Here is a 15,256-nt window from a genome sequence, read left to right on the forward strand (position 1 = left end):
AAGACTTCTTGGTGGAGGCCCCACTCTCCTGGATGGAGATCGTGTCTCCTGAGGAAGTCTGCTTCCCAGTTGTCCACTCCTGGAATGAAGATTGCTGACAGAGTGCTTGTATACTTTTCCGCCCAGCGGAAAATCCTTGTGGTTTCTGCCATCGCCGCTCTGCTTTTCATTCCTCCCTGACGGTTTATGTACGCTACTGCTGTTACATTGTCCGACTGGATCAGTACAGGCAAATCTCGAAGAAGATGTCCCGCTTGTAGTAAGCCATTGTAAATGGCCCTTAGCTCCATAACATTTATGTGGGGACAATTTTCCTCACTTGACCATCTTCCCTGGAATTTTTCACCCATTGTGACTGCCCCCCAGCCTCGGAGGCTTGCATCCGTGGTTACTAGGATCCAATCCTGTATCCCGAACCTGCGCCCCTATAGGAGGTGAGAGCTGTGCAGCCACCATATGAGTGATACCCTGGTCTTGAAAGACAGGATTATCCTCTGGTGCATGTGTAGATGGGACCCGGACCCCTTGTCCAACAGGTCCCACTGGAACACTCTGGCATGGAACCTGCCAAACTGAATGGCCTCGTAGGCCGCAACCATCTTTCCCAGCAACCGAATGCATTGATGGATTGACACTCTTGCTGGTTTCAGAATTTGTTTGACCAGACTCTGAAGTTCCAGAGCTTTTCCACAGGAAGAAAGACTCTCTGTAGTTCTGTGTCCAATATCTTTCCCAAAAACGACAACCGCATCGTCGGAATCAACTGTGATTTTGGCAAGTTTAGGAGCCAACCATGTTGTTGAAGAACTGTCATGGAGAGTGCAACGTTTTGGACCATCTGGTCCCTGGATCTCGCCTTTATCAGGAGATTGTCCAAGTATGGGATAATTGTGACTCCTTGCTTGCGAAGGAGAACCATTATCTCCGCCATTGGATAGACCAAACGGCAACGTTTGAAATTGGTAATGGCAATCCTGTATTGCAAATCTCAGGTAAGTCTGATGCAGAGGATAAATGGGAACGTGTAAGTAGGCATCATTAATGTCCACCGACACCATAAAATCCCCTTCCTCCAGACTGGAGATCAATGCTCGGAGAGACTCCATCTTTAATTTGAATCTCTTTAGGTAGAAATTCAGGGATTTCAGGTTTAGGATTGGTCTGACTGAGCCGTCCGGCTTCGGGACCACAAACAGGCTCGAATAAAAACCTTCTCCCTGTTGTGACTGGGGAACCTTGATGATAACTTGATTTTGACACAATGTTTGTATTGCGTTGCAAACTACCTCCCTGTCGGGAAGAGAAGCTAGTAAAGCCGATTTGAAAAAACGGCGAGGGGGGACGTCTTGAAACTCCAGCTTGTACCCTTGGGATACTATTTGTAAAATCCATGGGTCTAGGTTCGAACAAACCCAAAACTGACTGAATAGTTTCAGATGGGACCCCACCGGTGCGGACTCCCGCATAGGAGCCCCAACATCATGCGGTGGAATTGGTAGAAGCCTGGGAGGACTTCTGCTCCTGGGAGCCTGACAAGGCTGGATATCGTTTACCTCTTCCCCTTCCTCTAGTAGCAAGGAAGGAAGAACCCCGGCCCTTTCTGAATTTATTGGGCCGAAAGGACTGCATCTGATAATGGTGCGTTTTCTTTTGTTGTGGAGGAACATAAGGTAAAAAGGATGACTTACCCGTGGTAGCCATAGACACCAAATCATCAAGGCCGTCTCCAAATAAGGCCTTACCTTTACATGGTAGAGATTCCATACTTTTCTTGGAGTCAGCAGCCGCATTCCATTGGTGAATCCACAACGCACGCCTAGCTGAGACAGCCATGGCATTGGCCTTTGATCCCAAAAGACCAATATCTCTCGCAGCTTCCTTAAGGTATGCTGCAGCGTCCTTGATATAACCCAGCGTCAAGAGGATGCTATCCCTATCTAGGGTATCAATATCAGATGAAAAGTTATCTGCCCACTTTTCGATAGCACTACTTACCAATGCAGACACAATGACAGGTCGGAGTAGTGTACCCGTGGTCACATAAATGGACTTCAACATAGTTTCTTGTTTACGATCCGCAGGATCCTTAAGGGCCACCGTGTCAAGAGACGGGAGAGCCACCTTCTTAGACAAACGAGACAAGGCTTTGTCCACAGTGGGGGGTGACTCCCACTTTCCCTATCCGTCGAGGGAAACGGATAAGCTGCTATAATTCTTTTGGGAATCTGAAACTTTCTGTCAGGACCTTCCCAAACTTTTTCAAATAGCGTGTTCAGTTCATGAGAGGGCGGAAACATTATCTCAGGTTTCCTTTCTTTATACATACAGATCCTATTATCAGGGATAGCTGGGTCCTCAGTGATATGTAACATATCTTTAACCGCCACAATCATGTACTGAATGCTCTTTGCCAATTTTGGGTCTAACCTGGAATCGCTACAGTCGATACTGGAATCAGTGTCCGTGTCGGTATCAGTGTCTGCCAATTGGGCCAACGTACGTTTTTGTGACCCTGATGGGACCTGACTTTGGAATAACATATCTTCCACAGATTTCTTCCATGCCTGGGTCTGCGACTCAGACTTATCTAACCTCTTACTAATAAGAGCCACATTAGCATTCAAGGCGTTCAACACATTTACTCAATCAGGTGTCGGCGGTGCCAACAGGGTCACCCCCGCAGACGTCTGCGTCCCTAATACAGCCTCCTTCTGGGAAGAGCCTTCAGCCTCAGACATGTCAACACTCATGCACCAAACACCCACAGACACACTGGGCATATAGGGGACAGACCCACAGTAAAGTCTGTCAGAGAGACACAGAGGGAATTTTCCCTGTGCTGAAAAAATGGGTCTGAAACTGCCAAGACAATGCTTCAGACCTATAGCGCTTTTATCACTTATATATATTGCATCAATTATATGCCTCCCCCCTCCGTTTTGCACCCCTGGTACTTGTCAGTGTGTGTGGAGGACCAGCATCTCTGCAGCTTGTGGAGAGGAAATGGCGCCATGAGCTGTGAGGAAGAAGCTCCGCCCCCATAATGGCGCGCTTCTGTCCCGCTTTTTTCAATATTTATACTGGTGGGGGTTGGCACAGTGCCGCTGCACTAATGTCCCCTGTGCTTATGAGGATTGTTTTCAGCTGCCCCCCTTCCCCCCGCGCCCTGCACCCTGCAGTGCTGTGTGAGTGGGAGCTTGGCGCGCAGCATCTGCCCGCTACACTGTACCTCTGCAAATGCTGTCACTGAAGAGAAGTCTTCTTTTCTTCAGTCACTCACCTGTCTTCTGACTTCTGGCTCTGAAAGGGGGTGACGGCAGGCTGTGGGAGCGAGCATCTGAGCGTACCCAGCGATCAGCACCCTCAGGAGCTAATGGTGTCCTGTAGCCAGAAGCAGAACCCTTGAACTCACTAGAAGTGGGTCATACTTCTCTCACCTAAGTCCCACGATGCAGGGAGACTGTTGCCAGCAGTCCTCCCTGAAAATAAAAAAACCTAACAAAAAGTCTTTACAGAGAAACTCAGTAGAGCTCCCCTTAGTGCATCCAGTCTCACTGGGCACAATTCTAAAACTGGATTCTGGAGGAGGGGCATAGAGGGAGGAGCCAGTTCACACCCCTTTCAAAGTCTTAAAGTGCCCATGTCTCCTGCGTCTCCCGTCTATACCCCATGGTTCTATGATGACCCCAGCATCCTCTAGGACATATGAGAAAATGGCATTAATGGCTGGAGATGCAACAATTTATTACAGCGCAGACTCTGTGGTAAGTGAAGATCCCAACTACACTTTAACCTTCCCCCTTAAATTTCTTCACAACCAAACACCATCAGGAATGCCTCCACATGTCCTGCTACTAAAAGAAGGTGTCATTATAATGCTTTTACGCAACCTTAACCCAAAAAAGGGATTATGTAACGGCACACAATTGATTGTAGAACACCTAGCACGTCACTTCATAGAGAGCAGAATTATTCCATACTGCAACCAAGGTGACGTAGTCTTTATTCCCCATATTGATTTAGCTCCAACTGATACCACATTGCCATTTATCCTGCGGCATAGACTGTTTACAATAATTCCTGTTTACGCAATAACCATAAACAAATCACAAGGACAAACATTCGATCACGTTGGAGTTCATCTTCAGACATCTGTGTTCTCACATGGTTCATTTTACATTGCTTTATCACGTTCTCGACAACAACATCAAGCCAAAGTACACATTACACCAAACAAACAACAAGGACGGCTGCTTCGTGACGACCGACACTTTACTAAAAATTTTGTTTTCAAACAAGTGTTTCAAATTTAAAACATGTAATTTCAGAGTTTATATCTACAGTGTTTTTTGGTATACATTTCATTTACACCTACATTCTGTACATCGTGCCCTGCAGTTGTTGATCACCCTCAGGCAAGGGCTTACACCTCATTCACCATCAGCTGCCCTTTTGTCATACAATAGTTTACCAATCACACAACTGGAAATGCAAGTAAGACATCATATAATCGAAAAATATTGAACAACACAAAGTCGTGTGAGGGTTAAGGCGGCATATCCCCTTACGACGGTGTTAAGAGCGCCCACAGGGCGCGATGAATCACCTAGTATATATATATATATATATATGTATTTGGCTTGAGCAATCTATGTACTTATGTGCTTAGCCACACTGGCACAAATCTCAGCTAATCTCTGTCAAGAATTTTCTTGTCCATATCCTACTCTAAGCCTTTTCAAACCGAACTGAATTCAAGTGAGCCGAAGTCCCTATCCCACAAGCAGATTGGTGTGGATTATTAGATCTACACTAAACAGTCAATAGGTCGATCATTAGCGTTTAACATGCATTCGATGGTCAGGGTCAAAAGGTCAACATGGAATAGGTAGACCAGAGGTTCCCAAACTGTGTGCCGTGCTGCCAGTCATAAAATATGTGGCCAAACAGAAGCAAATCCTGTCCCTCACCACACAACTGACCCTAAGGATGACATATATAAACACGATCTACTTAATGTAATATTTCCTTCTAAATTTCTCAATAAGACATTTTTGGCCTAGGGGGTGCCGTGAAAAAAAAATCTGATATTCCAGGGCGTCGTGATTCAAAAAAGTTTGGAAACCACTGAGGTAGACAATAGAAAAGGTCCACAGGGTCAAATAGTCGACACAAAAAAAGGTAGACACAATTTATTAATTTTTTTTTGTCACTGTCTGCCACAAACAAGCCCCATTAGTGTACAACGTCCCCTTACTTGGCTCGCTTCGCCCACCTTGCTTTAGGCAAGGCGCCTCGCTTTGCTACCGCTGCACTCGGCACAGGCTACTATTCCCAATTGTAGTCCATGAGGATGGTAAAGTATGAAAAAGTTGGGGGAAAAAATTTTTGTGTTGACCATTGTCATACCGGCTTCTGACAGCTCCCAGTGCAGCGCTACACCTCCGGCTCCCCCAGTCACATGACCGCTCCCTGTCATGTGACCGCTGCCGGGGGCGGGGGAAGAGGGGGGATGCAGGTCCCAGAGCTGAGTGCCGGCTCCCGGGCTGCGGCGCCCTTCTTGCAGTTTCAACCTGCTGTAGGTTGCCGCAGTTATCGGGGGTTGTGTTTCACTTGCCTTGGGCAAGTGATACCAAATCCCCGGAAACATCCCCGTTTTCATGTAATATAGTTTATAAATTCTAAATATATTACAGTTTAATCAATAACTCTCATGCTGAATGCATTTAATTTCACAGACATTATCTAGAACATGTTTGTACAAATTAAATGAACCAAACTTGTACTTGTTTATTTCCATTCTGTAGCAGTCTGTTGAGAGACTCCGGGGATAGAAGATTATCCAAACAAGCAATATCTGTGATGGCTCTGACTGTTCCCTTCCTGCCCAGGTGAGTGTAGTAATTACATGAGCCCATAAACAGACAGGATGCTTTTCTCACTGCACAGGTGCTCGCTATAACCCCTGTGGGTTATCTCAACATGTTTTTTGAAGTAAACACAATTTCTCAAAGCTGCGTGTTCAAAGTAATAAATAAAAAAATGCTGGAAAAAAATGAGTAGAAGAATATTTTCGTAGGCACAGAGATAAACAGATGCAGTATGTAGGAACTAGTCCATAAAACTAGTGCATTACTTTTGTAGGTTGGAGGGCTGCACATCCACCGGAATCAGCCTCCTATGATTCTACTACAATCAGCCAAATATGAAGCTGCTTTTAGGTTTGTAAAACCAGAATACAACAAGAACCAAATGAGTACTTGTTTAAAAAATATACTAAACTATATATAAAATATATATATAAAATATAAAATATACTATACTAAAAATAAAATAAATAACGAAATGACAGACGTAAACTAGTAGTAATGTTTCCAGTAGATTTTACAATAATTTGTGGCACAATATCCCAACAATAACAGTTCTTCTTTAGTTTTCAGCCTATTCTCAGTCCTTTCTCCTGCTACTGGTGTTTTCTAGCTCTCCTACTCCTCTTTGTCCCTCTTCTGCTTTCTACCTTTGCTGCTTTCCTTATGTCATTTGCTGCTTGACTTTCTTCCTTTTCTGCTTGCCTGTCTCCCTCTGCTGCTTTCCTTTCTCCCTCTGCTGCTTTCCTTTCATCCTCTGCTGGTTGTCTTTCTCCCTCTGCTGCTTCTCTTAACTTGCTCTCTTGCTCATCTTTCTACCTATGCTGCCTTCTACCTTTGCTGTTATCCGTATGCCTTCTGCTGCTTGATTTTCTCCCTCCACTGCTTGCCTTTATCTATCTACTACTTTACTTTCTCTCTCTGCTTATTTATTATTATTTATTACCAATTATTTTTGTAGCGCACATATATTCCGCAGCGCTTTACAGAGAATATTTGCCCATTCACATCAGTCCCTGCCCCAGTGGAGCTTACAACCTATTTTCCCTACCACATGTACACGCACACACATTCATGCTAGGGTTAGTTTTATGTTAGGATCCAATTAACCTACCAGTACATTTTTGGATTGTGGGAGGAAAACGGAGAACCCAGGGGAAACCCACGCAAGTACAGGGAGAATATACAAACTTCATACAGTTAGGGCCATGGTGGGAATCGAACCCATAACCTCAGTGCTGTGAGGCAGTAATGCTAACCATTACACCATCCACTCTGCTGCTTTCCTTTCACCCTGTTCTGCTTTTCTTTCACCCTCTGCTGGTTCTCCTACTCCCTCTGCTGCTTGATTTTCACCCCCTGCTGCTTGTCTTTGATCCCTTTGCAGCTAGTCTTTCTCTCTATGTTGAAAAACTAGATAGGCCAATGCACCATTCCATATTCTGCAAAGAACTCCCCCTCGCTCTACCAACATATGATTCTGTCCTCTACTAACCAGCTCTGTAAATCCATACATTTTTGAACAAATCAAAGGGCATATTTACAAATACTGCCACGTTACTGACAAACAGAATTTTACTCTGTGGCTCAACTATTTTGTGCTTGTAAACGAAGCCCCATTTGAGTAGCATTTTTGGGGGCATTTTATACTGTAAAGACAGGGACATAGACATTTTCACGAAGCATGAGAACTTGATTTGCCCAGTTATTTAGAATACAAATTACTGGGAACTACATAATTGAAGCATGAAACACAAAGTGGTTTGTAAATTTGTTGATGGATAGCCTGCCTTGCCAGTTCAGCCCACAACATGGCTGACTCGCTCATGTGTACAGTTTTATCATCATCATCATCATCACCACCATCATCATCATCATCATCATCATCTACTGTTCTAAATAAGGTTACAAAATGCATAAGATTAATTTATCTTGGTTTCAGTTATTCAGTTATTTTATGAGTCATACTGTTCTAATTACATGATTGTGTAAAATGTGGTGATGCAATGATATTAAATTAAATTAGAAAATGCTATTTTAGTTAAATAATTTTCTATTTCCAAAAGAATTTAACAGTATAGCTCTGTCTGATATTTATGAAGGCCCACATGAAAATCATTTGTTCTGTTTCAGTGTCCGACTTTTCTGTAAAACTACTGGACTTTCTACTGGTGGCGTAAGTTTGTCCCAGTTGCCCTGAGCAAGATAAATATTGGTGCCCCCTCATGACTTGTTAGACAGAAAGCATACAACTTACTGATAGAGTTATTTGTTCCTGCATTTCAAGATTGTAGATTCTAACTATACAAAGTTGCTACATAGAATTATCAGCTGAAAACCATTGCAACTAGGCAGATCTATGTAGTGTACAGACACACACTACATAGATCTGCTTAGTCACTCGCAATGCTTATTTTTTTTCTCTGACAATTATTTAACAAGTGTCATACCCAGAATTAGAACCCATGACCTATTACACTGGAAACATGCACCTTACTGATGGAGCTAGTTGCTTCTGTATAGGAAGCATGAGAATTCTAACTACATGAAGTTACTTGTAATTGTCAGAGAAGTAACTTAATTTAGTTAGAATTCTCATGCTTTTTATATAGGAGCAAATAGCTTCATCAGCAAGGTGTCTGCTTCCAGTGCAATAGGTCGTGGGTTCTGATCCTGCATACGACACTTGTAAAATGTGTATTTATAATAAAGAGGGTGTCACTTGTAAGGTGATAGAGATAGCGAGGGCTGTCAATTAATTTAAATCAGTGGTGTCACTGAACACACAGAACGGGGTGGAGAGGTGCCCCCCTACAGCTGACTCTGTTGCCTCCCACAGTTACACCTCTGCTTTCTACCATTCTTCGGTTTCTTCCACCAATGGAACAAAATCCCATTTTTACTAGCCAGGTGATAACCCTATTGCTGTATGCAGAATATAAGTAGTCTTAGATGTGTGGAGGGATTCAGTATGATATCTCAGCTGATGGAATGCCGTCGGTCAAAATACAGATGCCAGCATCCTAATAGTGGAAATTCCGACGTAAGACTGTTCCTCCCTCTCCCCTACCCCCTAACACTAACCCTCCCTTTCCGCAGTCTAACCCTAACTGCCCGCCTTATTGCCTGACCATAACCTTCCCTCGGTGGTGCCTAAACCTAACCCACTCTTCCCTGCAGCCTAACCCAAACCCTCCCCCTTAGTGCCTAAACCTAACTACCCCCTGCTGGTGCCTAACCCTAACCCCCCCTCCACGCAGCCAAATATTAACCCCCGCCCCCCTCGCAGCCTAACCCTACCCCACGAGTGTCACCTAAACCTAAACCCATGGCCCTAACCCGCCCACTATACTTACGCCCAGGATGCCGGATGTCAGGATTCCAGCATCGGTTTCCTGACTCTGTAGGAATTCCAGCGTCGGCATTCTGATGGCTGTAGGGACTCTGGAGCTGGCATTCTGACTGCTGGTCTCACGACAGCCGGCATCTTGACCGCATCCCGTGTGGAGAGCAAGAAAAATCGAAAAGGTGCAAACATCACAGCTTTCCCCCCATTGACGTTAATCTGCCCACTTCCCTAGGGAAATTGGTGGGCATGGATGTGACGACAAATCAAGTCATCTAGGCCCCAACCCCTGTTTGATGCTACAAATTGCAACAAAGCGCAGTGGGGACAGGGCGATGAGGATGTGAAATGCGTTATTCCTAGCACTTGCAGGAGAGGAAATAAAAAAAATAAGACAAATATGATGAAAAGTGCAACCTCAACTAGAACTACCGATTTCATTAAATCAAACATTCAACTGCAAGACACCACTGAAGAAAATGGACCTTATGTATTATGGTTTCGCCATGACCATTATACATTAGACCCATTGTGTGCAGATGATGATAACACAATTAACAAATACAACTTACCAGTGTCACATTTGAACTTTTTAGTACAGTCAGCTTCCTCAATGTTACACACTTTTTTCGGCACACACAGTTGGGAATCTGACAGCAGTCCTGCACAGCTTTGTCCTCCAAACTGAGAAGGACGTTCTAACGATCGAACACGATACTGAAAATACATTGGCATATTAACTTTCCTGGAAAGTGAAGGTACTTGTTTACTATGTGCAGATATATGTGAATAATCATAGGTATTAAATAAGGAATATTGATATTACAATATCGCAAATTATGCTTCTTTTAAAACTGAGTTATGAATCTGCCACACACTTGGCAATAGACTGATTTAAGCCTAGGACTCAGGATGTTGGCATTGTCCATTAATAGAAGAGATAGATACACAAAATCTTTTGTTGCCTCTAGAAGGTTATCATTTTCATGTTAATGCAAATTCAGGTTTAGGAAGTTCTTTAGGTTGAAGTCATGTCTTTACATTAAAGGTAACTAAACTCAGAACCAGGCCAAGCTTCATTACAGTGTTGGTTGGGCTGGAAAATGCAAATTACCTGATAGGACAATTTTTTGTCTTTGCATCTAAAGGAAGCAACCCAGTGGAGGGTAATCAGAGTACAAGTATATTCAGATGCACACCTTGGTAATATGGACACCCTATATATAAGATCATCATTTTACAGGGGAAGTTATGTCCAATTATGTGAATTTGTGTTATAGGTTATATGGAAGGGTCCCATACTTAATTATCTAACCAGCCAATCAGCAGGGACTTGGGTGACATCATCCAAGGTGTTATGCTTTGCTGATAAAAGGTATGAGAACCTTTTGTTTGGGGTTCAAACTGAGGGATCAATGATGCATTAAGTTTAAACTACCTTTACCAACATTTCATATCTAAAATCTGTAACTTTTCTTCTGTTCATTCATACATGCGCCCCGAATCCAATCCTTTGAAGAGATTGTAAACAGCTAGACTATGCTAAAAACTGTTATTAATTGTCCAAGCCTGGGGGCGATATTACAGACTGCATAGATGTGTAATATCACAGAGCCTATGCACAATTGTATATAAAGGTGTTTGGGGATCGGTGACTGCCTTTTTAATGTTTTCACCGGTAGTGGCAGTGTATTGTGTTGAATTACTCCACTATTACCAATAGTTCAGAGCGCAGGGTAATCTGAACAGGTCAGGGATAAAGTGAGGTTGCTGACAATATACTGTATGTTTAATTACTGATTTGTAAGATACTCTCACTACACATTGGATATTGGATATCGAGTTTCTTTTTGCTCTAGGATATATATTGTAAATCACATCCAGTTTCTCACTCTCTACAAGTAAAGATAGATGGATGCATGGGGAGGGGTAGGACACTGGTTTTCATGCATAAAGAAAATACATGTTTATAATAGAAAATAAATGAAACAAAGCTTACCTGCACACAGGGATCTCTGATTGGTGAGCTGCTTCTGTAACCAGACCAGCTGAGCTGCGGTTCAGGATGTTCACTTCAGCTCAGCTGATCGGGTTACAGAAGCAGCTTACCGATCAGAGAACCATACAAGTCAACTTTGTAGGCAGAGCCCCGACCTGTGATGTACGGACCACTGAAGCTCAGCATTGTCATCAGCTGTGAGAATGGGGGAAGGATCTGCAAAGGTCCCTTTCTCTCTCACTGCTGAGCACAGCTGCAGAAGGAGAACAGACGAGGGATCTGCAAGGTTCCAGACCCTCAGCCTCTCTGCCCGGCACAGCAAGAGAATGTGGAAGGGATCTGCAAAGGTCTCTCTACCTGTTTAGCTACAGAGGAAAGCCTCTGCAAATGCAATCTAAAGATTGCATTAGTTTAGTGAGGCTTCCTCTGATATTATTTGACAATTGAAAAATGGTAAATCTGATCGCATTTCCCATTAGAGGTATAGGAAATGTGATCAGGAGATGAGATTAGATCCATATTTCAGGGCATGGAGAAGTTTTTTTTTACATGAAAATCCACTTTAAAAGCCCTGTGGTAAATTTAAGTGATATTAAAATATTGTGAAGAGAGGGTGAAACCATCTGTTTTCAAATTATTTTAGTAAAAGGATTGATAAATATGCCCCCAAACCTACTTACATCTTTGTTCTTAAGGCTTGGAATAAATGTCAGAAGATCTTTTGACATTCAATTATTCAAAACATACTGTACTGTACATAGTTTCAAAGAGTCTCGCTTTCTAAAAGCTGTCAGACAATGCAACAACATAAACCAAATCAGTTGACAGAATGCAGACAACCGTCGCTGGTACCTTTAGGTTAGACGGTTCCACATCTCCTGAAGTCCATGATAACATGCTAGAGGGTTGTTTCTTTTCTCAGAATAACATAAGGGACTAGTCTGCTCAATCTAGTATTCTTATTTATATAACCTCATCCATAGTACCTGCTTCTTGAGACAAGGATCACAATCAGACCATGGTCCAAAGTCACCGAGTCGGCAGTTAATTGGACATGGCTGTTCATTGCACGATCGACTCTCAGAAAATGTACAAAGGTTTTGACAATTATTTTTCCAGTAGTGCTCGTCATAGACTACATTCCTGTAAACAGAGATTGTTAATTATTATTTTTTTTTCATTTAAACTTAAAATTGTATTTTACGCAGCTCCATTTGTGCAAACCCTGTTTGTTCGTAATGCCCTGTTTGTTTCTATACAATAATAGCGTTGTCAGACAGTATTGTCTTCACCTTGTGCTGGGAGCCATTGTAGCCTGACCCACCCCCATGTTTGTGTCCCTTAGGTACATATTACCAGGACTTGCAACAGAAATCTTGGAGCCCCATACATTGATATCTCTGGTGCACCCACAACCCCTCTCCCAAACATCCCTACCCTGCTTGTGACAATACGTGACAATACGTGTGTGTATATTATATATATATATATATATATATATATATATATATATATATATATAATATTGTTTTATTGTTCTATTGTATGTAATACTGTATAATATATTGACTGGTTGTCTTATGATTTTTAGACATACCCCTGATGAAGTCTAGTCACTAGACGAAACGCGTTGGGTTTTTTACTTGATGTGATCTCTGAATATCCTATGAGGAAGTATTTAAGATATTGTTTAAAATTGTCTACATTCCTCCACAACTTCATTGATGGATCATTATAAGAGAAATTACATCATAATGTCTATTGTTTTTGTAAATTTTAATAAACTTTTATGAAGGAACAGTTCATGCTTTTGTTTTAAAATCTGTAATATTTGTGAAACCCATAGGGTTCTGTACATTCTACGGGTTACAGTAATCCCTGGGCGCCAATTTCCCCTCTTTTTCCACATTTCTATACCTAGTTCAGTCTAACAAGGAACTCAGGGAAACAGGCTGCCTTTCTTAAGAAACTTTCTTATCTTACTCTATCTAATACCTATAAAATAGCGCAGGAGGAGAGTATTTGTTTGATATATATATTTATATATATTTATATAGACTAGCTGAGTACCTTTGCTTCGCTACAGAGTTTCAAGCATAATCACAAAGAAATGCAATGCGCTGGTATTTAAACAAATTTAATACTGCTTTTAAAATTGGCTCTCTTGTAGTAGGATGTTGTTGAGAACTGGTGGCATCAAAGTGCCCCTTCATGAAACCGCCCGAGAACACACCAAAACAATAAACGGATTTTATTATACGGGAATCTGTAGTCTTTGTGTCTTATTTTATAGACAACTGGATATACCTAAAGTTAACTGGTTAGTTTATCACAGAAGATCAACAATTAGACTTAAAACAGGGCACGCTCCGCCTGCTGCTGCCAATCTTTGTCAGGCCGCACCTCTGGGTAGGCCTTCACCGGATTGATGCTGTAAAAGTCTAGCTCTAAGGAGAATAATCCGCCTCCTTCTCTGCCCTGTCCCACCTCTGATGCTGCCCTGCTCAGTGCTGTAAATGCTGGGACGACAGGCCAAGCTCCACCCAATGTATGTTACATATGTAAGGTTTGCAGAGATTGGCTGACTCTATGCCAAAGGGCCCTAGGTCTCCTTACTTAGCTTCTCGATCTCCTTAGTGCTACTCCCTTGAGGTAAAAAGGACCACCGGGACCGGACCAAGTAATGATGAAATTATCAGCTAATTGGTGGGGGCGGATCGGACAGTTTTGAAAGCATTACTAGACTCTGAGGCCCGGTTTTCTGTATCCATGATCCTTGGGGCCCCCCTAACCCAAGGGGCCTGACATGAGTGTCCCCCATGATCCCGCTCTGTTGCCAGTCCTGGATATTACATGTGGGGCATCTTGGGTCTCCTTAGTCCCTAACTGTTTTTTTTGCTTTATTCCATTATTTCCAACAGGTCTCAGCAAGCGCAAGGATGGAGATATATCTATTTTCCAAGGTAAAGTTCCATACAGTAGGTAGATAGCAGGCCCATCACAAGCCAGTTGAAATCACTATGAGCGTCAATAGACCAACTCACACATAAGTGCCTATAAGTAATTTCTCTTGTGCGAGAAACTTCACAGATAACAGCTTTCATAAGGGCCCTTATTAATTTCTGCAAATGACGCATTGAATTACTTGACAGTGTAAAAATAAAGTTTCATAGTTTCAAGTTCTAGGAGGTCTACTTATTATAATAAGGCTGATAATCAATAAAAGTGCTATCTGTGCCTGTGGGACCTTTCTGGTCTATTTAAAAATTGAATAAAAAAATGCAAAAAATAAACAAAAATAAAGAATTAAAACATGTTTAAAAAAAATGCTGATCTTTCACAAATTTTTGTCTGCTTTCTCGGTGTTCAGATGATGATAACAGAACAATGAGGAGATTACTCAAAGCTTGAAGAGAGATAAAGCCTGCAGCTAGATCCGCATTAGCTCAATTTTAGAAATTCCCCGCACCCCCTACTCTGTATAAAGTGATTTCTAAAATTCAGTATCATTTTGATTGGAAAGTTTTGCAGCTCCATATTCTATGATGCCCTCTTCTCCTATAGTGAAATGGCCTTCATGGCATTTCTACGTTACCGACAGTGATGGAGCTAGAGTACTCCTACACATTACAGCCTCTGGCACCTCTGCTCTGAGTTTACCATTGTAGTACCAGCAAGTTGCCTTTTGCGGGTCCTTCAGTTTCTCCTTCATTTTGATGTACAATCCTCTACATCCCTAACCCAATATATGTGTGGGCATGTACTTTTTTCCTCTGTATTCGATAGGTTTATAATTGTATATATGTTGTTATATAACTGTATATATGTTATCTTGTCTGTTTGTGTCTCTGGTTGATTGTTCATTGATATTTGACTTTTAATTGTGATTTCCCCCTCCCCCTTCCTTTATGTATTCCTTTCCTTTTAATTTTGATTGTTATTGCTATTTTTATTTCTGGAAATAACAATTGTTGAAGTTAAATAATACGTACAGGTAGGGGTATATTTACTTACCATCTTGGCTTGACCGGTAAATTTAAAACC

General features: G+C 42.2%; 1 protein-coding gene across 2 annotated transcripts in view; it reads right to left on the reverse strand.

Annotated features, from left to right (window-relative positions):
* C6 (complement C6) overlaps positions 1-15,256 on the reverse strand; it is a 162,293-nt gene that overhangs the window by 124,805 nt on the left and 22,232 nt on the right. For both annotated transcript variants that reach the window (XM_063961425.1, XM_063961418.1), the window contains exons 3-4: positions 12,199-12,355; positions 9,786-9,930 (exon numbers count right to left, since the gene is read on the reverse strand). In XM_063961425.1, coding sequence (XP_063817495.1) covers positions 9,786-9,930; positions 12,199-12,355 — 302 coding nt within the window. The remainder of the gene's footprint in view (positions 1-9,785; positions 9,931-12,198; positions 12,356-15,256) is intronic.

The sequence above is a fragment of the Pseudophryne corroboree genome, chromosome 1 (assembly GCF_028390025.1).
Source record: "Pseudophryne corroboree isolate aPseCor3 chromosome 1, aPseCor3.hap2, whole genome shotgun sequence".
NCBI classification, from domain to species: Eukaryota; Metazoa; Chordata; class Amphibia; order Anura; family Myobatrachidae; genus Pseudophryne; species Pseudophryne corroboree.